This window comes from Bubalus kerabau, chromosome 9 (genome assembly GCF_029407905.1).
Source record: "Bubalus kerabau isolate K-KA32 ecotype Philippines breed swamp buffalo chromosome 9, PCC_UOA_SB_1v2, whole genome shotgun sequence".
NCBI classification, from domain to species: domain Eukaryota; kingdom Metazoa; phylum Chordata; class Mammalia; order Artiodactyla; family Bovidae; genus Bubalus; species Bubalus kerabau.
This window is the reverse complement of record NC_073632.1, coordinates 110,659,291-110,686,201: the sequence shown is the minus strand read 5'-3', so window position 1 is coordinate 110,686,201 and position 26,911 is coordinate 110,659,291. Positions and strand designations below refer to the sequence as shown.

At 55.4% G+C, this 26,911-nt stretch overlaps 1 protein-coding gene across 1 annotated transcript; it reads right to left on the bottom strand.

The window, feature by feature from the left end:
* Window positions 1–332: 332 nt before the first annotated feature.
* Window positions 333–26,911, bottom strand: KIF25 (kinesin family member 25). The gene is made up of 10 exons (XM_055591452.1): window positions 25,694–26,911; window positions 25,461–25,497; window positions 18,322–18,389; window positions 12,285–12,359; window positions 9,817–9,966; window positions 4,772–4,948; window positions 3,411–3,583; window positions 1,888–2,082; window positions 1,352–1,507; window positions 333–515 (listed from the first exon to the last, which is right to left on the bottom strand). Exons 1-10 carry the CDS (start codon window positions 25,717–25,719, stop codon window positions 376–378), a joined length of 1,197 nt encoding a protein of 398 aa, XP_055447427.1. The 5' UTR covers window positions 25,720–26,911; the 3' UTR covers window positions 333–375.

Here is a 26,911-nt window from a genome sequence, read left to right as displayed (position 1 = left end):
GCCAACCCACCCCTGAGCAGCCACAGCATCTCTGCCCGGCCGTCAGCGTTTCACCCCGTCACTTTCCCATGAAGAAAAGGGTGCAGATCTGAACCAGAGCCGGACTCCGTCTGGCTCTCAGATCCCTCTGTCCCAAGCCTGGCAGCCCTTGAGGGGAGGGGTTTCTTCCCACCTGCACGCCTCTTCCCCTCCCCCTTCCCCTCCCCCTCTCCCTCCTCCCTCCCCTGCCCAGACTCCAGCTGCCTCCATGGTTTGTCCACACTTGGCTCAACTTCACAAGCACATTCAACGTGTTTATTTTTACAGCACGTACATTATAAGGAAAAGCCAGGAACACATTTAAGGGAGAAAAGCCCTGAGCGCGTCACTGCTCCTTCACCTGAGTTTTCTGGGGGCTGGACAGCCTCGCTCCACTTGCCTCGCTTGGGCGCCAAACCCCAGGCTCTGCAGCATCTCGGCCACGTGCCTCTGGCCTGGGGACACGCACACGATCACCTGTAACTTTGCATCACCTCCTTGGAGAAAGAAGTGACAACGTGCAGTTGGGAAGAGCCCCAGTGAAAGAAGAGCATCTCTGAAGCCCAGCTCCGGAGGGATCGGCCCGGCCCCCCGTGACCTCCACACAAGCGCCGAGACAGAGGCCTGGGTGCGGGGAGGCTGGGGCCCCGCCTGGTGCTCTGCGGGCCCTGGGCTCCCTCCAGGCCCTTGGGAAGGGGCACCTGGGCTTCTCCCTGAAGTGGAAGCCCCCTCTCGTGTTGCTTGAAGGGCCAGCAGTAGGGGAGGCAGTTTGGAAAAAGACCTGAGATGGGAATAACAGCAGCGAGGCAGAGGAAGGAGGGAACCGCAGCTCAGCCATTGGGATGCGAGCGTGGGCTGTGGGTGCCCATCCCCACCCAGCCCCACGCGCCCCGCAGAGCGCCGGCCCCGGTCGGCATAGATCAGGGGCAGCAGCAGAGCTGGAAGCGGCCCCTTCCTCATCCTGTGGACGGAGCAAGAGGAGACCCTGAGACCAGAGGTGGAGCCGTGTGGTCCCATGGCTCAGAGAAGCCCTGCGGGGGCCGCACCCGGGGAACATGGGACCCAGCCAGAGGGGCTGGTGGTGCCCATGCTCCACGGCCACCAGGCCACACAACCCTTGAGACAGCCACCGCGTTAACAAGAGCTGCAAATCCTAAGGGAGGGAGGCAGAGACCCCCAGAGCCAGCCAGCTCCTTGGGCAGTGTGGCAAGGAGGAGCAGGCCCAGGGGCAGGGGACAGGGGCTGGGGGCAGAGCAGGGGCATGGGACAGAGCAGGGGACAGGGGCAGGAGCAGGGGGCAGCGGCCCCCCGGGCAGCCGTGGCGCAGAAGTACCGAGTGGGTCCTGCAGCAGGCGGGTAAGCCGGCTGTTCCGGTAGGGGATGTGGCCTCTGCCCTCCGCCAGCGCCCCCAGGACATCTGAGAGGGCTGCCAGGCTCCGGTTTATGCAGGAAGTCTCCCTCAGGGCTGGCCTCGTCACTCCAGACACACCTGGGGGATGCAGAGACCCCTCATACAAGATTCGCATGAATCCTTGCTGACATCAAGAGGCATCAGAAAAACAAAACAGAGGCAGCATGGGGAGACTGCCCTCTGCAGGGCTGCGTGGAGGAGACCCTGTCACTGGATGTCCCCCCGTGATGACCTGTGGCCCCGGCAGGGAAAGCCCTGGGGGAGCCGGGCTCCCCTCCCTGTCGGGAGCCTGCAGGGTGGCATGTGAACTAACACTCCGGGCTTCGGTGCTGAGACGGCGCAAGGAGGGAGGGGCAAGACTCAGAGAGCATGGGGGGGACGCCACCCCTGCGAGCCCCATCTGCTCACGGTCAGGACCCCGAGGCCCAGCCACCCAGGGACAGGCTCCCCGCACTCACCTGCACACTCGCTGCCCGCCAGGTCCACGAGCTGCAGGGTGGTGCGCACCTGCCCCAGGGGGTCCGGGGTTGCCCCCCTGAGTCCGTGCCCGCGGGTCCTCGGGGGCACAGGCAGGCTCTGCCTCCTCCCGGTGGCCAGCGACCGGGGTCCAGGCCGGCAGGGCTCTGTGGATGCTGACCGATCTGACTGCGGAGCTGCAGCAGGGGTGTGAGAAGAGACGAGAGACGGTGCCCAAGCTCCCTGGGTCTCCCCCCAAGGCGGGAGCCCCCCAGCTTCGCCCCGCAGGCCTGCACCTCACAAGAAGTGAGACCGTTCCTCTTGAACATGGATGAGAAAAGGGCCCAGAGACCCTGAAGGGGTCAAAACGTGAATTAAAGTCTAACTGTGTGCGTGCTCAGTCGCTAACTCACATCCGACTCTTTGTGACTCCGTGGACCGCAGCCCACCAGGCTCCTCCGTCCATGGGATTCTCCAGGCAAGAGCACTGGAGTGGGCTGCTGTGTCCTGATCCAAGGAATCCTGTACTTGCAGGAGGATTCTTTACCACTGAGCACCCGGGAAGCAATGCCTAATCAGTCCCAAGGAAACTAGAAGTTTTCTTAGAAAGATTTGGTAATAATGCCCTGTGCTTCAAGTGGCCTCGGGACAAGCTGGGTCAGGACGGTTTCCGCTCCCTGGCCTGAGTCTGGAGTGTGGACGCCCTTTGGGGGTTAGCCCCTGGGCCCCGGGCTTCTCCGTGGCCTTCGTTACTGAGCATGGGGGCGGCCCTCCCTCTGGACGGGTGGTTCTCCACAGGGCACTGGCTCCCTGAACTTGGAGAAACATGTATTCAGGGTTCCAGCCTTGCCCCGGGGCCCCGAGGGCGGGAGAGGCGGGGGGCAGGAGAGGGTCAGCGCTCCCACCAGCCCCGCAGGTGATGCCAGTGCCCTGCCCTAGACCTTCCGGCCAACGAGGACCTGGCAGCACGCGCGTTATCTTCTTACATGGCTGGAACCCTTTGTATACTGGCGCGTGCCTCTATACTAGGGCGCGCACCTCCGTACCGGCGTGTGCCTCTGTACTAGTGTGTGACTCTATACCGGTGTGGGCGCCTCTATACCAGCACGCGCGCCTCTGTACCGGCGTGTGACTCTACACTGGCATGTGCCTCTATAGCAGCATGCGCCTCTATACCGGCGTGGGTGCCTCTATACCGGCGTGTACCTCTGTACTGGAGTGCGCCTCTATACGGGCGTGGGCGCCTCTATACCAGCGCGCGTGCCTCTGTACCGGCGTGTGCCTCTATACTGGCGTGTGTGCCTCCTTAAACCCAGGTCACAGTCAGAGTGTCGTTCGTGATGAACACGTCACATTTCCCGGGAAGACGCGCAGTCTGTATCCTGGGCCCCCTCGTTCTCAGCCTGAGTCCCCCGGCTCCCGGAGCCCGGCTCCTGCAGACCCTCCCTGGGCTCTGGGCATGGCTCAGAGTCTGCAGCAGGAGGGCTCCTCCCACCCTACGTGCATTTCTACCGCGGGCACTGACCGGGTGTGGATGGCCGCCCGCTGGGCCCACAGGGGGAGGCGGCTGTGGCCAGGGTCACGGTTATCACCAGGTGAGATCGCGAGGACTCGGCATGCACCGCGGTGGGCTGCTTCACCTGCAGCTTCAGACCCCTGCCCACGAGCGTCAGGAACTGCACGGCACTGCGGACCGACCTGCGGGTGCACGAGCGGGTTCTGAGGGGCCGGGGGGTGGTCAGGGAGGCCCGCCTGCACAGACGCCTCTGACATGAGCCACGTGTTCCCGGCTCAGGAGAGCAGCGCGTCTTAGACAGATATAAACATAAGAAATCCAGCATTTCACTTAACGAGGTCTGTTGACTTATCTCGTCACTCATTGCTTTAGCCTGAAGTAATCAGCTGTTTTCGAACCAAATGGAGCTTCCCAATCTTCTCGACATCAAGCCTGCTTGAATTTATGGTACGCTCAAGGACTCCGAGATTTTAAAATATTTTGTCTATCAAACCAAATTTCATCAAATTTATGAAATGCAAACTTAATTTACTTTCTTCTTCTAATTTGACGAGATAAGCAGAACTTCTGATCTGCAGGAGAAAACGTTTTGATCATGACATCTAACTGATTCTGTCAGTTATCATGTCATAACTGATCATGACATCAGTTAAAAGCTGGCAGTTTGGGTTAGCTTGCGTAAACTTATGGTCAGAGGCGTGACTTCCTTTATGCTTTTTCAAATGTTAGAAATGACTCGCAGCACGGACATGTGTATGGCCGAGGCCCTCTGTCCACTTGAGACTATCACAACATCGTTAACTGGCTATACGCCAATACAAAATGGCTTTTTTTTAAAAAGAAATAGTCTGAAGACCCTTCCTCCGCTGACTTTGAGACCCCAGAATGGGCGGCATGACCTTGACCCTTTGTGCCTTCTTGTCCACGGGGGTTAGTCAGGTGACCCCTGCCCAGAGCAAACCTGATTCCTGAACGTGAGTTTAAGAACACGGAGCTCTGGAGGAGAAGCTGAATCCTTGGTGTATTCGGTAAAATTCTGATATGCCAAGGGACCAAAGGACACTGGTGTCTAACCGAGGGCCTCTGGAGGGTCCTGGGGCTTCTCCACGCCCGTCCCTCAGCCAAGCCTTGGGGATAACGCCTGTCCCACCATCTCTTAGAGAAGATATTTTAAAGCACCATCTAATTTGTCTTCATTATGACTTTAAAAGATCGTTTCTAAAGCAAATTGAAAGTGGAGAACCACACCCTGGGCAAATGAACAGTGAGCCCTCTCTCGGGAGGAGCGCCAAGTCCAACGCCCCGCCTGGTTCTCCGTGGGTCCCCTTGAAGCTGCTGCCCCTCGCAGAGCTCAGCACCGGGCCACTCACCGGTGGGTCAGCCCGCAGCCCGCCTTCTTTCCTTGCTGGGTCGGCAGCACCTGTCGCTTCACCCCAGATGCCGCTCGACAGCTGGCGTTAGCCAGAAGGTCAAAAATGCCATTGTTGCAGATCTCCACTGTGGAAACGCCCACCTCCGGGCTCCTGGACGGATCTTCTGAAATGAGCCTGGAGGAGGGTGAGACACACACGACGCTAAACCATCAGAGGAACAGATGACCCCGGGGAGGCGGGGGTCAAAGAGTGACTTCCAACATGTGGCAACCAGAGGCCGAGAAACGGGCTGCAAAGCTCAGGATTCAGGAGCACTGGGCGGCGTCTCCCTGGCCACACAGGAAGAAGGGAACATCCTCTTTAAACTGCAGAGAAAATGACTGTCTTGGGAACACAGTTATTTTATCTGAGTTGTATCTAAATCAATGCTTTCTGCCCTCAAACTCTAAATACACTGTAAAGACGCTTGAGGAGCCCACAGTCTTGACCCAGAAGTTACCACGCCCAAGCCGAGTCCCACACAGAAGCCCAAAGCAGGCTTTGAGCCCTGGTCCAGCAACCAGGCTTGTTTATTTTAAAATCTGTTCCATTTCAGGAAGCTTGAGTCCATGGTGTTGAGTGAATCCCCCTCCTACAACGCCTTTCAACTAAGCCCTCCCCACGACCTCTCTAAAACCCACCGAGCCGCTCAAGAAAACCACCACACATCTTATTTTGTTTCAAGCTTTAAAGTACTGCATGCAGACTACGGATCAATTTAAAAGTAAGGACAAGACACACTTGGAGCAAAACCCCACGGTCCCACCCCAGGAAGCAGTGACCGCTGAGCCTGGCTCCCTCCCCGCCCCACAGTGTCCCGGCTCCGTCCCTTTGACCTAACGCCCCACACCATGCGGTCACCAAGGACCAGGCCGTCTTCTCGGGGCATGACCGTGTCCCTGGCGCTGGCCCAGGAAAGCCAGTCTGACTCTGACTGTGTTTCTCTTGTAAAGACGCTCTGAGCCCCGGCCTGGGCGAGTCCTCCATAAGCACTGCTAGATGGGCTTTGCATCCGCATCCACAAGACGTCTAAGGATAAAACCAGGCATTAGCCTCGTCTAAAGATGAACAGCTAAGGAGATGAAAAAGAAGGAGAACGTGAGCTAAGCTCTCTCGTGAAAGTAATCGCTGGCAAAGAGTTCATATCTGGATAGTTCTCAGCACTGGGTTTTGCTGAGAAAACTCTAAGCGAATGCCTGAAAAGTGAAAAACCAAGGGGAGCTAAGCTAGACACTGTGCGTCCATCCCGACACGTCAGGAAAAACCCACGTGGCTCCATCTCTCCGAGGGGCCCCAAACAGGAGTGAGACGTCTCATCTCTACAGTACCCGGGAGCTCAGGGAAATGATTTTCTTCTGTTTGATTATTTGATTTGTTTAATGCATTGATTCACTTGTCCCACAAGAATTACTCAATTGGTGGCAAATTTCTGCAAACTGTGTTAAAAGCTAGTCCTCAGTCTTGGCTTTGAAGAAACAAAGTGTTTATAGGCAAATGACTCCCAATGGAGTGTGATACGCTTCATATAAAATACGAATAGGCTTCCTGACACGGCACCGCCGGGCGGTCGCTGGGCCCAGAGGCGGCGGAGAGAGGCGGTCACCCCCGTCCACAAGCGGCCCTCCAGGCCTCCCGGCTCTGTGTCCTGGGCGTCTGTTCCCGCACGTGTGCCCCTGGGTCCTGACTGCTTCCATTCTGTTGAGGGCTGAATGCGCTCACATGCACAGTTCATATTCCCTGTGCCTCCAGCCGTGACTGTGCGTGTTAGTCGCCCAGCCGTGTCTGCCTGTTTGTGACCCCATGGACTGTAGCCCGCCAGGCTCTTCTGTCCGTGGGATTCTCCAGGCAAGAATACTAGAGTGGGTTGCCATTCCATTCTCCAGGGGATTTTCCCGACCCTGGGATCGAACCTGTGTCTCCTTCATTGCAGCCAGATTCTTTAGCACTGAGCCACCAGGCAAGCCCTCAGCGGTGTCTAGCAGGCAGAAAAGTGAAAGTGAAAGCAGCTCGGTCGTGTCTGACTCTTTGTGACCCCGTGGATTATACAGTCCATGGAATCCTCCAGGCCAGAACACTGGAGTGGGTAGCCTTTCCCTTCTCCAGGGGATCTTCCTCACCCAGGGATCGAACCCAGGTCTCCCGCACTGCAGGCAGATTCCTTACCAGCTGAGCCCCCAGTGAAGCCCAGCAGGTAGAAAAGCCTTGCAAATGCCTTTGCTGAGAAGGGCAGCTGATCTTAATGTGGAGGGTGTGGAAGGAGGTGGGAGGGGAGGGCTTGGAAGAAAGAAAGAATCCCCCCGGACTTTATTGAAAATGCCTGGGACACTTTCCTTTGGTCCTGTCCGCGGTTTTGGATTAATCATTTTAGGGCAAGAGGTCATATAGACACCCTCTGACGCCTGAGTTTGTGGTGGTTTTGTGCTGGGTTTGGCCTCAGGCCCAGACTCACCCGCCAACACGCGTTCCTTCCCGGGGTTTGTCCACTTCTGATCAGAAATCAAAGAGGTAGAAAACTTCCCTTGTCTGGACCATTAGTCCTATTTTTGCAAGCGATGGCAGTGAGTCCTGGGCGGGGGGCGGGGCGGGGACTGCAGTGAGCTGTGCCCATGGCCACCACTCGGAAGAAGAGTCAACGTTGAGTTGGAAGGCTCTGACTCATTTCACTCCCAAGCCTCAAAACGTGACAAACCCGCTCTAGAAGCAGGTGATTTAAATGCTCGTCGACGGGAGGCCACCATCAGGCGAAGCCGGGTGTCCTGTCTCTGGAGATGCTGACTGTCCGAGCGTTGTCTGAACAGCCTCTCTCCAGCATTTCCAGGGGCCGCCGTCCTGCCCTGGGTCCTCGGCCTCTGCTTGCCGCCTTCGGGGACGAGCTCCGCGACTTGTCAAGGGAGCACTGCCTACGCTGGACTCGCTGGACGTCATGTGTCTGCAAGTCCAGCTTTGGCCAGGACCGGACCGGCGAGCAAGCACGTGGTTCGCACTAGGATTCAGTGAAGGCAAACTCAGGGGAATGCCGTCAGCCCATGTCCCCGCAGGTCAGGGCTTTGCCTGCCCCCTGGGGCCCCTGCTCGAGAGGGTGGTGGGGGCGCGAGGCTTAGAGCGGGCGTCTCTGACTCCCACTGTCCCGGCCCCATTTCTGGCCTGAGCTCATTCGATCGCGTCCTCTGTTTCTGGGCCTTGAATAGGCTGGGCAGGGAGGCATCGCCGGTCGATGGTTTGAGGCCTCCGCAGCCACGGTGTGCCCACGGGCCTGGATGGTTGTCTCAGCAGCAGAGGTGCAGCTGCTTTAAATGTGGGCGGGGAGTCGGGGGCTTCTCCCCAGAGGCTGCCAGTCTGCACCGCCCGCCCTCCCACCCACTCCCCACATCTCCAGGTCCCTCTACCAGGATGCCCAGGAGAGCCACGTGGTCCTGCCTGGCTCTCACATAGCGACGCCTGGCTTCCAGCCAGCAGCCCGCTGCGGGTCCCCAGGGAGGGACCAGGAGACTCCCCGGGAAGCGCTGAGGCCTCGGTCTCTCGAACTAGAAACAAACACTTCACGTGGTCTGTGTCCCCAGAAGGAGGCCTTCGCCCTTGAATGGTGAGCCCTGTGTCTGCGAGAGCGGCTCTGCTGTTCACAGACGTCCCGCCCGCGGAGCTCAGACCTGGCCGTCACCTGCCCGGGCCAATGAAACAGCACGGGGTCCCCGAGCTGGCCTGGGTCCCCAGGCTGCCCCGTGTGCTCTGACGGTCGCCCGAGCAGCACCCCTGAGGGCCGCATCCCACAGAGACCTGCAGGAGGCTTGCGATGGCTGCGGCTCCCCAATGCTGACAGTCTGACTTCGTAGGAAATGGTCTCATCCTGAAAATCACGAGGGGCAAGTGGAGAAAGAGAACGACCAAAAACTGGGAAATATTTTACCAAGGTTTATTTTCAGAAAGGGTTAGTAGAAGCGAATTAACAAGTGCATCTTTTCTGTGCACTAATAATGAAAGAAGGAGAAGGCGACGGCACCCCACTCCAGCACTCTTGCCTGGAAAATCCCAAGGACGGAGGAGCCTGGTGGGCTGCAGTCCATGGGGTCGCTAAGAGTCGGACACGACTGAGCGATTTCACTCTCACTTTTCACTTTCCTGCATTGGAGAAGGACATGGCAACCCACTCCAGTGTTCTTGCCTGTTGAATCCCAGGGACGGGGGAGCCTGGTGGGCTGCCGTCTATGGGGTCACACAGAGTCGGACACGACTGAAGCGACTTAGCATAGCAATAATGAAAGAATGTTGGTTCCAAGAGGTTGGTTCCACAAAAACATCCGGCATTTGTGGGAGTTACGTTTCGCCTGATTTTCAGACACTGGAGGATGACTCAAGGAGATACGGAGACAGAACCTGAATTCCAGGGGTCGGGAGCTCAGAGGGCCCCCGGCCACGCGGCTCCCTGCTGCGGGACACGCCTTCCTCCCGGGACGGACGGCGTCACGGGAATCCTAGGGCGCACGCGCAGAAGCGAGGCCCGGCGGCGCGCACGGGCTCCCGGGCGGGAGGTCACGACGCGCGGTCTCAGCCCCAGAGCCGTGTCCCCTGGGCCGCCGGGGCCAGCGTTCCCGGTTTCTCCTCGGAGCAACGGTTGGGGCAACCCCGTGACAGCGTGGAGGATGCGGCTCCGTGACCCCCGGGCCTAGTGGGACGGGAGCCTCTCCAGTCGCCCGCAAAGAGGCCCCGCGTGTCTGCCTCCCCGGGCGGGGCCGGGGCGAGACCACAGGCTCCCTCTGCCCCTTGGCTGCAGAACGGGAGCCCCACCTCCGCCCCCCCACACAAGAAGCTGTCCAACTGGGGAGCCCTTTGAGAAGCGTGGCCTTACTTGGAACAGTCAGCATCACTGACGAACGTGCCGTAAGGACTCGCAGCGTCTGTGGTGGTAACGCCCCGTTCTCACGTGTCCTAAGGCAGGACGGAAGTGGCCTCCCGTCTCAGGCCCGTGTCTGCCGCACCCGCCCTGGTCCTCGCCGCCCGCCCGGTACCTGAAGAGCTCTGCAGCCGCCCTGGGGATGATGCCCGTGTCGCCGCGGGGTTCCGACGGCAGGGCCGGCTCCTCCTGGCAATGCGGGCCCAGCATGGTGAAGCTCTTCCCGCTTCCCGTCTGCCCGTAAGCCATGATGCAGACATTGTACCTGAAATGCAAGCCAGACTTCAGGGCAGAAGGACACGCGGAGGGCCTGGCGCGTGACCGGACTGAGAAGAGTGTCTCTGTGAGTGATTCCCTCTGAATCCTGCTTCCTGAAAAGCCCGCCCTGCGTTTAACTACACCTGTCTTCGGCATAACCCGCCCCTGTGCTGTCTGGGTGCACACGGGTGGTCATATCCGTGTTCACACACACATGCATGTCGGGACACCTGTGTCTCGCAGGCAGCTCTGCAGTTCCTCACGGGAGACCACGAGGAGACCACAGCGCGCCCGAGGAGTCCTTCCTGAGCCAGGCCCTCCTCCCAAACTCCACTCATTCCAACGTCTGGAGTCACCTGAAATAAGTTCATCTTCATAAAATCAGGCTAACGAGAATGCACACAAAGTTTGCATGTTTGCCTTTGATGCCTTAAAAATATTTTCCCCATTACATTTTTAAAAATAATTTTGCTTGTTTTTGGCCCTGCCGGGTCTGCACTGCTGCTCGGGCTCTTCTCTGGGGGTGCTGAGCCGGGGCTCCCCGCTGGGTGCGGAGCGCCGGCTCCTCCTGGCGGCAGCTTCTCGAGCAGCGGAGCGCGGGCTCAGGGCGCGTGGGCTTCAGTACTTGTGGCCCTGCGCTTAGTTGCTCTGAGGCTCGTGGGACCTTCCCGGAGCAGGAATTGAACCTGTGTCCCCCGCATTGGCAGGGGAGGGCCCTGAGCGGAGTTAAGCAGCGGGATCAGAACCTCCGAGTGTGGGGCCTGCCTTTGGGGTCTCCTCCCCTGGGAGGTGGATGGGAGTCTGGGCTCAGCTTCAGCCACTTGTGGGCCAGGGCCCTGCACCTCTGCGGCCACGCACCTCTGCAGCCACGCGTGTAAAGCTACACCGCAGACTTACTTCACATATTCCTCTAGATGCTTCCCCTCTTCTCACTGACCTTCTGGGCTAACAGCACAGATGGAAGAAAATGTTGAGATCCTTCAGTGGCCCTCGTCTTCTGTGAGGCCAGTTTCCCTCAATTGAAGAGACGACAGGAACCAAATGCGAGGTCAAAAACCCATCAAGGGCCTCTCTGCCATCACCCTGCGTTTCTCTTCTCCCAGAACTGAGAGGACTCCAGGCATTTGTAACAAACCCCCCGGCATCCCACCTCTCACACTTTCCCTGAGAGATGCGCGTGTTTGGGGGTGGGGTGGGGAGGGGAGTGCCTTTGTGGGGACAGAGGGGCATCTGCAGGGACCTTCCAGACCACTGAGGGATAGACAGGGGAGACACAGCCCAGGACTCGACATGCGCATCTGCTTCATATTTACAACAGGCAGAGACCATGTTAACCACGATGACATTTTTTATTTCTGGAATCTGCTTACTTGAAAGATGCCTACTTAGGAAAAAAGAAAAAAGAGAGAGAGAAAAAGATTCTCCTATCGTTTCCAACAGAAGAGCTCTTTTTGTCAGATGGACAGAAAAACCCCAGTGCTCCAGCGGGTGGGCCAGGTAGGCGTGAGCCGTGGGCGACACGTGGCTTCTGTGCTGACCTGACTGCTGGGGTCACGGGTCTCCCCACACCCTCTGAGGTCAGAGGCGGCCACACTGTGGCTGGCCCAGCCCTGCCATGACAGTCCTCATTTCACTGGTGCTGGGCAGGCACAGATACGCCTTCTGGATGCTTGATGTCAACTTCCACATCAACCCCAGACTCCTCAAAATGCCCTGAAGTGGAAGGTCTTGCTCTACTGGGTCTCAGCTAAGCCGACAGAGCTGTGCACGGCACTGCCAAAAGTGACCCTTGTCCCTAGGTCATGGCCACTGCCTTGGGAGCCAGCAGCAGCGTCCACGGGGAGACGCTCCTTCCCACCAGGACAAGCCCCTCGATTTGGTGTCAACCTCCTTAGCAGACTTTACAGAAGGGCTGAAATGCCCAAAGAATCCCGGAGAGAAGGCAGCTGCCCTCTCAGTCTGAAGACGACACGTGAGACACGTGACTGGAGGGGAGGGTCATCAGTGTTCCTGCCTGGAGGATCCTGTGGACAGAGGAGCCTGGCGGACCACGGGGCACAGGGTCTCAAAGAGTGGGACCCGACTGAGCGTGTACGCTCTGCACGCAACGTAACGGGATGATCATCTGGACCCAAAGCACCTTTCCTTTAACAGTTACTCCTCCGATCATGTCTCCGCCTCCTCCCAGGAAAGGGCCGTGGGTCTGCTCTACACGCGCACAAGATACTCCGACACTAATGCCAGACCCTCGTCTGTAGCAGGGGTGAAATCTACTGCCATTGACCTCCCACTGCGATAATCGGCCTCGGCAATATTTGCACTCACCCATCCAAGAAGGACGTGAGAAGGGGACACACATCCTCAAACACCGCTCTCTGAGACTCCGCTGGGCCGTAAACTCTGAGAGGCAAAGGGAACGTGGTGCATTATTGGAAGAAAATGTAAGTAAGTAACGCAAGTGTGAGTCAGTCAGTCATGCGCGACTCTTTACGACCCCATGGACTGTAGCCCACCAGGCTCCTCTGTCCGTGGGATTCTCCAGGCAAGAATACTGGAGTCAGTTGCCATTTCCTTCTCCAGGGATCTTCCCAACCCAGGAATCGAACCTGGGTCTCCTGCATTGCAGGCGGATTCTTTACCAGCTGAGCCACCAGGGAAGCCCTGAGCTTTACTTTATTATCCAAATACAGAAACCTGAGAAAAACATCCTTGCGTACTTCTCATAGGAATCCCAACACAGTCAACATTCTTTTTTTTTTTCAGCAATAAAAGATTAATTTTATTACTTTTCAAGCTAACAGAGGTTAGAGAAGAATGAAAATTGCTTCCTCTGTTATAAAAATGTAATAAGCATAAGCAAAGTTATAAATGCTTGCAAAGCAGAAAGAAAAAGCAAGCAAGAAAAAAAGGATATCATATAATTATCCCATAACTAAATTAGTTCCACTTAAGTGGGTCCAACAATAAGGATGTAAAAACCATACTGTGGAAACATTTGATATGTAATACTTAATTTTTACATTCACGGTCTTAAAAATGTTTTCCTAGGCCTCAGGTTGGATCAGCTGAACGTTAATACACAAAATGGGACTGGAATGCTGGCTATGAGAAGGCAATGCAGTGCGGTTATGGATTTATAAACATGTACGAATAAACCAAAGCAAGAAGTGACTTCCAGAGACCGTGGTTCACTGCACAGCATTGAACAAAATGGGAACAACACGGGCTGGGAGAGGCAGGGCCGGCGCCCAGAGCTGATGAAGCCGTGGTGAGTCGTGTGTGAACCAAACATGCTTGGCTTTTAAGCTTCGTTTTCTGAAACACGGGTTTTTATTTCGCTGGAACCAAAGCTTTCTCTTCTTTCACTTTCAAACTGTGTCCTAATGCCCAGTGGAGTCAGTTCATCTCTAGAAGCAGGGCTGGTTTTCCACTTCAGAGGCCTTCCTTATAAAACGCTGCTCACTGAGCGCGAGGACATTTAGAGCAGTGGACCGTCTGAGCTCTTACTTGTCACCCCAAAATCCCACCAAATAGCAAAAGCAGGAAGAACAGTGAATGAGTCCAGTCTGCGCCTCGCCAGCTCCGATAGTCACCCGCCTCCTGACCTCCTCTGAGCCCCCGCCTGGAGCCCTCTGCAGCTGACTCAGGTCCAGCTCGTCCATAAACGCTCACTACCTGCCTCCAAGGGATGATGGCTCTTCAATAAGTCATCACAGCGTTACCACCGTCACACTTTTAAAAATTAACACTAACTCCTTAATGTCATCCCAGAGGAGGGCAGTGCACGCATTTCTCCCGTGTTCTGAGAGGTGTGTTTTCCCGTCGGTTTCTAAGTGCCATTGCATCTGGTCGCACAGAGTCAGACACGACTGAAGCGACGCAGCAGCAGCAGCAGCAGCAGCTGGCCGAATGTCTTCACAGATGTTCATGGGTGGCAAAGTCTTTCCGAATGGGAAGCATTTTAGGCTTCATGCACATCTTATTTAGAGAGACACTGGAGTCCTTCTCACGAAGGAGGAAAGGCCTCTCACAGGCCTGCTGCCTGCTCCGCTGCTCAGCATAGTACTGAGCCCTGTCAGCAAACTCAGGGACCCTTGGGTCGCTGAGCAGAAGGACGTGCTGCCTCTGCTCAGGGCCGATTCGGCCAGACATCCCAGCGATCTGAAGCTGAATGATGAGACAGTTACCAAATCAACAGGAGGGTTTAGTGAAGTAGCAAGTGGTGCAATTCGTGAGCAAAAACCAACAGCATTCAGGCTTACTAACTAAACGAGCCCCCAGGTATAACGGGAGAAAGATGGTACACGAGATAGGAAAACGAAAATTTAAAAACCCTAGGCAGGAATTTGAAAAGAAATGTCTAAACCCTTTATGAAGAAAATCATGAACCACCCCTGAAAGACACGTAATTCCACGTGAATGAGCGAGCAGGCATTCGGCACTGTGTTCTTGGCTATGAAGTCTCACCACGGAGATGTCGCCACCTCACCCGGTTCACTGGGTCCCGTCCCAAGTGGGTCATGAGATCCAATCCATGTAAGAAATCGGACCGTGCAAGTACCAGAGCCTGTGGGCGTATTCCTGTGTGACCCAGGAGGCTCCCAACTATGATTATGATAAAGGGAGGAAAAGACCTTTTACGTGGCTGAACACTATCAGGCGCAGGGAAAAAGATACAAATGACTGTGAGAGAAATAGAGGCAACTTAATCACAGACAAAAGGTTGATTTCCCTAATATATAAAGTGCCCCTGAAAATAGAGAAGAGCACATTTAGAGTATAATAGAGCATTCCTTAAACTTGTAATCGATTCCTTACATTAGAAACCCTTTCTATGCTTTCATGGAAAAACAGCTAGAGACAGGAAGACTTTGCAGAAACACGTCAGAGTCACAGGAAGGACGTCGGACCTGACCTCCAGGGGCACAGAAAGATGCCGTTTTGCCCCACGGCCAGCAGCCAACCTGGGGCCCACACGGGCCGGGGACACAGAAGGTCAGGACAGGCGGGCGGAGCGGGGGGCGGAACGCAGGCCGGGGTGGGGGGACCCTTCTCTGCTCCCGGCTCCACCCGGTCAGCTGGCTGTGGAGGCCCAGAGCCTGCGCCTCTGCCTGCCCCGCCCTCCCCTGAGCCGGACCCTGGCTGCGGGGACCGGCTAGCCTCGTCTGCTCCGTGGGCCCCCATACAGCGTCTTGCTCATAACAGGGGCTCAGTCAACACTGGAACGGCTACACACAGAAATTACTGCAAATATGTTGGCAGATACATCACATAAAGACACACACACGACAGACACAGCCAGGAGGCCTCAGCTGCCTGCTGCGCAAACTATCCTCAAACAATAAAAGTGCCCGATGTTTCCCACTGCATTTTGGGTCAGTTCCTGTCACTTTAAAAATAATACTATTTTCTGTACTCTGGAGAGACCACTTTCTCCTGACATTGGGTCCACTGACAGTTTCCTGAAAGGCAAGGAGTTGAGTGGGGCTTCCCTGGTGGTCCAGTGGCTAAGACCCTGCATTCCCAGTGCGGGTTCCATCCCGGCTCAGGGAACTAACTCTCACATGCTTCATGCCTCAGTGAAGACCAAGGATCCCACGTGCTGACTGAAGCCCAGCACAGCCAAATAAAGAAATAACGGGACGTGACCCTGAAGCCAAAAGCAGCTGCATCGGTGCCCTCGCAGTGTCCTGGGTCAGAGCCAGGCGGGGCTGTGCGCCTCCCGGTGGCTGATGCCCAGGGCAGCATCGTGCCTGCGTGCTCCCTGAGCAGACAGCAGGGGGGCCACCGCCCTGAGGGCCGCTCACCCCTGAGCAGACAGCAGGGAGACCACCACCCTCAGGGCCGCTCACCCCCGACCAGACAGCGGGGGGCCACCGCCCTCAGGGCCCCTCACCCCACCCGAGGGAGACGGGGAGATGCTCCCCTCCCACGTCGTGAGGGCAGACGTTTGCGCTGAGCCCCATGTCCTTGCCCGTCCAGTGGTCACAGAGATGTGCCAGCATCTCTGCTCACAGGGACAGATTGGCTTGAGCCTCCTTCAGGCTCTGCCGCATTTGTCTCTTATCCCAAAGCTCTGCTACCACATTCAGGGCTGTGAGCCCTCTCAGCGTGGACTCCTTTGTTACTAGGAAATGACCCTCTTGCTCCCGGGTAATATTATTATTAATCTGAAATCAAGCCAAGAGGAAACAGACAGCCTGCTGATGAGGGTGAAAGAGGAGAATGGGAAAGCTGGCTTAAAACTCAACATTCAACAGGCTGAGATCATGGCAGCCAGTCCCATCCTTTATGGCAAATAGATGGAGAAACAATGGAAGCAGTGAGAGACTTTATTCTCTTGGGCTCCAAAACCACTGTGGACGGTGACCGCAGCCATGATGTCAAAGACGCTCGCTCTTTGGAAGAAAAGCTGTGACCAACCTAGACAGCATATTAAAAAGCAGAGGCATCACTTTGCCGATAAAGGTTCCTATAGTTAAAGCTATGGTTTTTCCAGCCGTCATGTACAGATGTGAGAGTTGGACCGTAAAGAAGGCTGCATGCTGAAGAACTGATGCTTTCAAGCTGTGGTGCTGGAGAAGACTCCTAAGAGTCCCCTTGGACTGCTAGGAGACCAAACCAGTCAATCCTGAAGGAAATCAGTCCTGAACACTCATTGGAAGGACTGATGCTGAAGCTGAAGCTCCAATACATTGGCCACCTCATGTGAAGAACTGACTCCTTGGAAAAGACCCTGATGCTGGGAAAGACTGAGGGCAGGAGGAGGATGAGAGGGTTGGATGGCACCACCTACTCAGTGCACACAAGTCTGAGCAAGCTCTGGGAGACGGTGAAGGACAGAGGAGCCTGGCGTGCTGCGGTCCATGGGGGTCACAAAGAGTCAGACACGACTTAGCAACTGAACAGCAACAACTTTGATATGAATAGAGTCACTCCAGCATGATTTGTTTTAAATGGTTTGTTTATTTGATTAAATCAGGATCCCCCTATCACAAGTGACAGATAGGTGTGTTAAAGTCTCTCTGAAAAAATGGCTGATATTTTAAAAGTCCTCAAACAGTGCAGTCTACTTTCTGGGGCCGCAGCCCTGTGCCCGCCGACAAGCACACTGCGTTGCCGCCTGCCCGGGAGGGCGAGCCCTCACTGGGAAATGCCCCAGCCTCAGCAGACACACCAGCCCCACCCCCACCAAGTGCTGCCCCGGCGGTAAAGCGTCTGCCCGCAATGCAGGAGACCTGGGTTCGATCCCTGCATTGGGAAAATCCCGTAGAGAAGGAAATGGCAACTCACTTCAGTATCCTTGCCTGGAGAATCCCATGGACAGAGGAGCCTGGCGGCTACAGTCCATAGGGTCACAAAGAGTCGCACACGATGGCGCGACTGACATTTTCTCCCCCATCACCTCCCAGCAACCACTAGAGTTCTGTCTTGTCCAGAATGTCTGTAAAGGAACGAGTCCCAGTGAACCTCTGGGTCTGGCCTCCGCTGCCCACGACGGTGGTCTGTCCTCCCTTTGGGCTGCAGTCCATCCCCGGGCCCTCAGGCTCCACCTCCCAGCGGCTGAGGACAGCTGGCTTGTCCCCGGTTTTGTCGGTCATGAGTGAAGCAGCTGTTAACACCCGCTGTCACGGTTTGTGCAAACGTGTGTAAATATTTCCATGAGTCTTGGGTGAACGCCCAGAGGGGGCTGCTGGGTCCAGTGGTCAGGGGTTTACTGCTCCGCCTGCCATCGCCGCTTGGGCTATCAGCGCATTTCCCATGTAACTGTAACTTGAGCCTCTGTCCTTGGAGTGATGTCCGTTTGGGTGTTTTGCCCGCTTGTTCACTGGGCTGTTCTCTGGTTCTCCGGTTCTCTGGTTTTCCAGGGTTCTGTGTGTATTCTGGATCCGGTCCTTTGTAAGCTATGTGATTTCCAAATATTTTCTCCAGTGTGTGGCTTGTCCCCTCATCCTCTTAACAGTATCATAAACAAAATAGAAAGCTTAACTTCTGATTCTTTTATGGATCATGCTTTGGGCACGTTTCTAAGAATCCCATTCTTCACCCAAGGTCACAAAGACTTTCCTCTGCTCTGCCTTCTAAAGCTGTGTGGCTTCAGGCTTGACGCTTAGCTTCCACTTTAGTTCATTTTTGCCAAAGCTGTGACATGTGGACAAAGATCCATCCCATTTCTGCCGTGGACGTCCAGTTGTCCCAGCGTCACTTGTGGAAAAGACTGACCTTTCTCCACTGGACTGCCTTTGCCCCTTTGCAACCAGTCAAAATGATAGGATGAATTGTGCCTTTTGTTAATCAAACCCTGGTGCAAAGTTTCCATTTGTGTAACTTTGCTTTACCTGTCATCTTGAAAAGCACTTACCTTTCAAACGTGTATGTCTTATTAATCAAAGGGTGGCCAGGCCGGTTGCACTCCACCAGGACAGTCTCCTAGTAGAAAAGAGTTAAAAACAAAAAAAAGCAAGCTGTCGTCCCCGAAGGGCTGCATTAATAGTGCTGAGCAGAGGGGGCAGAGCGCGGCCCCTGGGCCAGTCAGGCCGCTGGCAGCTGCTGTAAACAGGTTCTGCAGGGACACAGCCCGCCCTGTCTGCAGACGGTCTGTGGCTCAGTTTTCCTCCACAGAATGAGTAACTGAGACACAGGCCAAATGGTCCCAAGGACGGTGAGGTTCACTCTCTGGTTTTTTAGAGGGAAAGCCTGCCAGGCTCTTGATAGAAGCAAGTCAAGTCTACAGACAGACTCACACATCACTCCTCCTCTGCCCCGGACCTGGTCAGCCAGCCCCGGCGGCTCTTTCAAGTGAGGCGGCGTCAGACTTCCCGGGGCCAAAGGAATCTTTCTCAGATATTGTTATAATTCAGTTACGACTGGTGGATTGTTGTTCAAACACATCAACTTTTGATCTGGCTAAACTATTTTCTTACACAACATCCTGTACGGAGAGAAGCCAAGGCGATCTGTGAGCAAGAAAGGAACCTGAGTTTCTCTCGAGCAAAGGAAGGACAAGCCACTGGAGCCGGTTCCACTTCTAAAACAAAACGTGAATCATGCGAACACAACGTAGAAAAGGGAAGAATGAAAGCCCCAGAGCTGCAGGGATGTGAGGCCCGGGGGCACCTGAGGTTTCCGTGACAGCAGTCAGAGACTCTAGAGGGGGGCGCGCTCGAAGTCTTACTGACATCGTCTGACCAGTATCACCAACTAACATCAGTGTGCGTGGCGGCCGACTCACGCAGTCGTGTCCGACTCTTTGCGACCCCGTGGACCACAGCCCGCCAGGCTCCTCCGTCCATGGGATTCTCCCGGCAAGAGTACTGGAGTGGGCTGCCATTCCCTTCTCCAGGGGGTCTTCCCTGACCCAAAGATCAACCCCAAATCTTCTGCTTGGCAAGCGGATTCTTTACCAACTGAGCCGCCAGGGAAGTGAACACACGCTAATATTTATTTATTTTAGTAATGCTGGCGTCGCCTATACGTGTGTGTGTCCAGGCAAGAGTGCTGGAGCGGGCTGCCATCGCCTTCTCCAAAATATATATATATGCAAAATAAATACACATCCAAAAAGTGGCCTATTTGCGTTTTTTTGCAGGCCAAAACTGTTTGCCTGTCACCCCGGCCACTGGACCTGGAGTCTGCCCAGCAGCCTGGGCCCCGCGCCCCCGCCCTGCAGCAAGCCTTCATGTTCCTGCTCCCTGACTCTGGGGCTGCTCCTTTAGCACCAGCCAGAATGAATCCCGGTGCCCCAGGAGGTACGGTGCAGGCATGCCCCCTGTCTGAAGACCGGCTGAAGTCTACAAATGCCTCGGGCTTAACCACACAGAATTGTGTGAGAATTGCTAAGGTGTACAGTCTCACCCCAAAGCTCCAGGTCACCATCTGAGGACCATACAAAGCCATGAAGACCAGCCCTTCCCCAGGAGGTCCCACGACCCCTCAGGATGCCATCCCAGGGCGTGATCGCTGGATTTAACCAGCATCCAAGAGGCCGCCGAGGGCAGGGCTTCATTTTCACAGTCGCTGCGTCCAAGTTCTCCCCAGCCTGTCCTACGTTGTCCCCTCATGACACCGCACACCCTGCCTTCTCGCAAAGAAGCGTCCAGAGTAACCCCTCGTATCCAAATCCTCATGCCCTTGAGCCTTAGACATCCTCTCGGGTCCAGACACCAGGGTTCATCCCCAGAGCTCACTTCATAGTCCCCGCCTTGTGCAATCTCAAGGCTCCGAAGGAACAGCATGCTCAGTGTCAGTCATCAGTAATGCTATCTCCCTTACATTCAGCTGCTTCATCATCTGTTTCACTTGCATGCAATTCCCTAGGAAGCTTTCAAAGCATATAGGGTGTAAAATTCTTACCCATCAACTCGGTCCTGTAGTCTTAGAGCTAACAGCAAATTTTAATTGTGCTCCCACGTTTTCCAGAAAGAAATCTGGGGCTGAGATGGGTCGCCAGGCACATTCAGGAGGGAAGCCAAGCCTCTGGTTCCCTCGCCGCTTCCCCCCGACCCTGGCCGCTGTCGGGCTGTGTGGGCGGTTTCTAAGCCTTGGACACCTTTCTCTCCAAGGTCAGGGGTCTTCAGTCACACCCTGGCCCCCCAGCAGCAGGAAGAGTGAGCCCACACTTTCTGGGACGTCACGGCAAATATTGGGGATCCCCACTGCGCAGCACGTGGCCTCGTTTGGGGGTACTGCTCCTTCCCCTGTGACAGGCCATGAGTCTGCAGACCTGGAGTGACAAACTCTCCCAGGAGGGGACACAGGGTACCTTGACCCCCAAAAGATGGCCTCTGTCACCTCGCCCGTGCTGGGCCCCCCGCACCAACGGTTCCTGCACCAATGTGGCTAAGTCTCAGCAAACCCACAAGGCTAAAATACAGCTGAAGCCAAGCAACGACTTCCTGGGAGCAAATACAGGTTGGTTCATACCCGGTGATAGATTCAGAGAAGCTCAGAAATTATTAAAATAAATATGCAGGCACAGATATTGAATCACCTTAAATCTCCACGTTCAAAAACAGAGCAATCAGATAGCAAAACCAAAGACCCACAAAACTCACTATAAAAGTGAGAGACAGGCTTCCCTTCAACCTGCAGGCCCCGAGGGGGTGGAGAGGGGTCAGCTGGACGTGAGCCCGGGATAAATCCACGGCAGCAACAGGGTCCTCCCTGAGACTGGACGAGCGGGACCTGAAGCAGCTCCCGGTGGGCAAAGATGGACCATTCGGGTTCCAGGAGGCCAGCAGCGCGTGAAAACCCAATGACACGCTTCCCTCCACATGCTCACGACCTCAGCAGGAACTTCACCGGTGGCCTCCGCAGGACGCTGGGAGCTGCCTCTCGGCTTGAGAGCCGATCAGTTACAGGGAAGGAGCAGTGCGTCATCCGGCATCCCTGGTGGAGGGCACCGCCGGCCGGCCAGGCATGGGGACAGCGGCTCGGTCAGAGGCTCCAGGGAGAGCCCACAGCCCCAACCACCACCTCCTTCATCCCCACGCTGCCGCCCCACCAGAGCCCCACCAAAGCCCCCGTCTCCTGGGATCGAGCTGCCCAGCCAAGCGTGAGGTCCTGACGTCCACTCCTTGGACGTGCAGAAGACACAGCGGTGCGCTGGGCGGCAAGGGCACACTGTCACGTGGACGGTGGGAGAAGCCCAGGTCCTGGGCCGAGACTGCTGGACAGACCAACGGTCAGGGAGAGGGGGAGACGAGGGAGGAGACTCAGGCCAGGCGGCTCGAGGACTCGGCCTGAACGCGGGCGAGACTGAGCCGTGGGGTTAAGGGAGGTGCCTTGGGCAGCAGAGCGCAGGGACCCGGAACCAGGCGGGCCCGGCAGGCGGGTTTGTAGGAGCTGGACCTGCACGCGGCTGGGGAGGCCGCCCTGCCGGAGCCAGCTTCCAGCAAGGCTCGCCTCAGCTCCACCAGCACTTCCTTTCTTTCGTCCCCCTTGCCTGGAGCAATGCACAATCAGTCCGTCATGTTTATAATATGTTACTTTGTTTTTAATCTTTCTTATTTGGTCCGAGACAGGTGAGATGCTCCCGGGCCAGGGATGAAACCCGTGTCTCCGGTGTTGGCGAGCAAGTTCTTTACCACTGAGCCTCCAGGGAAGCCCTTCAGTGTGTTACTGCTTAACTGGCTTTTTAAGAGACATTATCCTGTATGCGAAGGGCTTACGAAACCATTTTCATTCCCACGGTGAACCTGGGTTAAGTCAGTTATTGGCAAAAAACCGTCTCAGTCTCTGAATACAATCTGCCCAGAAACAAATCAAGCTAGAAACGTGCTTCCACCTTTTTATTCCCTCACGACAAGTATGTTTGGAGAGCTGCCCGAGCTGGAAGCTGAACGGAGCCTCCAGGAAACAGAAGGGACAAGCGCCTGCCTGTCTGGCAACACAGACGGGCTTCGCCACAGAACTGCCTGAAATACACAAAGAACCTCGAAGAGAAATACAGATGCGGTGAGACTGCAAGGGAGAGCATCCTCGTGAGGCCAGACAGCAGGAAGGGCCTTCCTGAGGCCGTGATGCTCACACTGTGTGCTGAGGATGCGTAGGGGAGCCAGGTGGGGGTGGGCATCAGGACGGGAGGGCGTGTGCCAGGCCCTGAGGCAGCGCGGGGTGGGGTTGACGGCCATTGGAGGGACGATGAGAACCCACTCTGGAGCATTTGTGTTTGAGACGCAAATGGGCCATCTCACACTCTCCCGGCCAAGCCAGAATCTCTTCCTCCGCATCTGATTATCAAACAAGCAAACCAAGCAAGAGACGCAACGGGCAGCCCTGGCGACCCAGAGCCAGCACAGAGGCCGACTCCGTCTGAGACGGGCTTTATTTGTAGGCTGAATCTAGAACCCTGCAATGTGGAATCGGATCGCAAATCAAAATCAAGCACTAAAGGACTTCCCTGGTGGTCCAGCGGTGAGCAGTCCGCCTTCCAATTCAGGGGACACGGGCTCGGTCCCTGGTCCGGGGACTAAGATCCCACCTGCTGCAGGGTGACTAACCCACGAGCCTCCACAAACACCCAGCTCAGCCAAAAACAAGAAACGCAGAGCTGCGCTACACACCCACGACAAATGCAAACTCGCGTCAGACTCTTGGAAATAAAAGCACAACGCGGGAGCCCAGAGCGCCAGGGTCACGGGCAGACCACTTGCGTCCTCAGCACATTCAGTGGCAGGAAGGCCTTTAACAGACGGGTCAACTGAAGGTGAAACATGACTTGGATTCTGCCGGTTTCCTAAAGCACAATCCGAAAGGCCCCAGTGGAAAGAAACTTTATCTCATCTTGATGGGTAAAACATTTTCCTAAACCCTCCAAGTTCTGAGCGTGAAGACTCAGTGGAGTCTGCCAGGACGGGCGGGGACCACGAGGAGGATGAAGATGTAACCAAACCACAGAGGGAGCCCTGTCACTGGGGGCGGGGATGGGGGGCAGATGTGCCCCCACAGGAAGCTCCCCGCAGGGACCAGATGCCCTCAGAGCTCAGGAGACGTAGGAAAGGCAGTAACTTAACCACTTAGAAACGGAGGTGGGGGCTGTATGGTGGTCCCGAGGACTCCCTTGACTCAAACTCCTAATGATGAGGATTAGCTGGTCTTCTGCTCAACCCCACGACACGCATACTGAAAGCAGCCTACAAGGCACCGAACAGTAGATGGAAAAGTACTGAAAACATGGAGTTTAAAATGCTTATTTTATATGGAATTTCATAATCAGCTGCAACAATTTTCATGGTTTCTTTATTTTAAAAAATTAAGCTATCGATCCATTAACTGAAACTACTTTAAAAAGAGTTGCTGAGACTTCCTTGTCAGTCCAGGGGGCAGGGTTCGACCCCTGCTTAGGGAACTAAGATCCCGAATGCCTGACTGTGAGGCCAGCAAAAAGAGTATATTTTAAAATAATAAAATAAAATGAAAACAAAAAGAGTTGCTCAAGTTTATAATATGTTATCACAATAAGACTGATTCAGACAACGGGCCTGGCAGACAAGCGCCGAGACTGAGGGCAATCGATGCAACCCAGGACTGGTCACCTTCCAAGAGGTCGCTGTACTCTAAAGGGCCTGGACTTTCATGTTCAGTGAAAATGGTCAATAAAGGAGCTAAAACTGTAGCAATTCATTTTGTGATGGTCATAATACAGCTAGGACATCTTTTAAAACTTTAATTTATGGAGACTTTCAGACACACACAAAATTGGATAAGGCAGGATAGAGGACCCTCATCCAGTATCTTTGGGCTTCCCTGTGGCTCAGACAGTAAAGAACCCGCCTGCAATGCAGGAGACCGGGTCCAACCCCCGGGTCGGGAAGATCCCCTGGAGAAGGGAATGGCTACCCACTCCTGTACTCTCGCCTGGAAAGTTCCATGGACAGGCTACAGTCCACGGGGTCGCAAAAGAGTCAGAGACGACTGATATTTTTCACTTCCAGGATGTATTCACTAGAATCTCCAGTGAAGAACTTTCCCTCATCAGTGATGCGTTTGCCCCGAAACGTGTTCATCAGGAAGGGCCACAGAAGGTCTCCTTCTTTCTTTATCATGTCTTAGAGTAAAGGACCGACATGCCAGCACTCTCCCAAGCTGGTCAACGAGATCTAAAAATAATAATAGCTGTGAACTGAAGGTTTTCATAAGAGTATGTTATTTTGGTCTGCGTCATTCACCTCCTAAGCTCCACTGTTCCATCTGACACCCATGGGCGCTCTGTTAAATAGGCTCTGAGTCCTCCAGCAGGAAGTCCTGACCCTTCCCCTTCCCCTGTCCCAGGCTCGTCAGGACCTGTGACCCATGACCCCTTAAGGAACCCCACCGCCCTGCACCCACTGCTGCTTCTGGCCTTTTCAACAGATAAATGTGAGCAAAGAAAGTGAAGTGAGAGTCGCTCAGTCATGTCTGACTCTTTGCGACCCCATGGCCTACACCATCCATGGAATTCTCCAGGCCAGGATACTAGAGTGGGTAGCCTTTCCCTTCTGCAGGGGATCTTCCCAAACCAGGGATCGAACCCAGGTCTCCCGCACTGCAGGCGGATTATTTACCAGCTGAGCCACCAGGGAAGCTCAAATATGAGGAAAATTGGGCTTTAAAGGGAAAACACAATTATGAGTTCATAACAGAAGTGTCTGTTTCAAATTTACATGACTAAGTTCATTCTTAACTCTATTTGCTTTATACTTGCACTTCTTTCCTGCAAATGTTAGGACTCACTCATGTGCATGGATTGACGTGGGGGCTGGAGAATTAATGAAAGGGGTGTGGCTTCCCTCCCTTAGAGCTACAGGCGAACAGCCTTATGGGCTCGCATGGGACAGGCACCCAACACCTCACGAATTCCACGTCTGATAGAAATCAAGAAACAGAAGCATTAACTAAGAAAGCATCAATAAAGGAAGAGGTGCTTCCTATTCACTCAGCCTCCGAATCACCCAGCGGTGGCATATTTGAACCATCAGACGGAACGCTCCCAGATACAAAGTGTAAGGAAAATTCACTCACGTCATCGACTGCGTGGACCACTCCTCCGGACACGGAGCTGAGGGATAAACAGCATGGAAGACACGCGTTACGATGGGACTCCTGCCGCCCCCATCTCCCAGACTTCGGGCTCACTTCCGGCTCCCCCTCTCCCGGTCCCTGGCGTCCTGCGTCTGGGTCTCGACTTCTCTGTCCTTTCCTCCGCTCCCCCTCCCCTCCCCCTCCCCTTATCTTGTCGCATTTTGCCCACACACCTCTGCTCCGTTGGGTACTTTTGCATTCTCTAGCTGTGCTGTGGGACACGTACGTCTACATGTAAACGCCTCCTACACAGACAGCCTGAGTGGGGAGCTTGGGGTGACCGACACAAAGAAAGGCCTGCCGAGGTCTCTGCCCGCAGGAGCCCCAGTTCGCAACCGCGAACCCAGAGAGAGGCGACACGCGCCAGCGCTGGAAGTGAGTAACCGCAAATGACAGGAGAACGTGAAACCCAGTTCACGACGCCTCTCGGGAAGCTTCGCCACGCTGAACAGCCCAGGGCGGTGTGTCTGACAGTCTTCTGTGATGATGAGCCGTCCAGCGGCGCACCTTAGACGTGGCCGGAGCAGCTGAGAAGCTACGCGTCCAGATTACTTAACTTTAATTCATTTAGTCACAGACCACCTGAGGCAGGAAGTGACCCCGTCAGGCAGCACAGAAGCAGATTAGTAATGCGACGAGGCCATCTGCAAACAGCACCCACGAGCACATTCACGGAGACACCACGTTTTGGGACCGCCGGCTGCTGGAGCGCGCTGCAGAGCGAGACACTCCACCACTTGTTTCACAGCACAGGACTGACCGAGGGCTTTCCAAAGGCCCTCCAAGGTCAAGTGCTACACTGTAGCTCGTGCAGAGAGGAGAGCGGATGGGCCTTTACAGAAGAAGGAAGTGCGGACGGGGCACGGGGAGGGCCTGCGGAGAGCACAGTCACAGGGGCGGGTGTGAGCAGCCACCGCGAGCCCTTGGGCGGGCCTGGCCCGACCCGGCGGGGCAGAGGACGCTGTGGGCTGAGCGGGACGCGGGCCGGGGAGGCCCAGAGTCAGGAGCTGCTCCGACGGGCCACCCCGTGAAGACGTCCACCAGGCATGTGTTTCATCGGAGAAAGAAGGGAAAGTCAGGATTACGATTTTCAAGGAAACGAATTTCAGGTAATTTGGTGTCACTTATCACCACGGGCACTTTCTCTCAGTCGGGAGTGCTGAGTCAGTAGTAACCACCCCCTGATCTCTGAGGGGGCTCTGGGGGCAATCAGGGCAGGGGCCAGCAAGAGCTGGCCTGCACCACTAAAGGCTGCCTGGCCGCCTGGGCAGCAGGGCCCCTACAACCCCTCTCTTTCTTGCTCAGGTATTTTGGCCACGTCAGGCACATTCCAGAGAGACTGGCAGCCGCTCACTCACTCTTAGCAAATCAGCTCCATCCAGAAAAGAGGG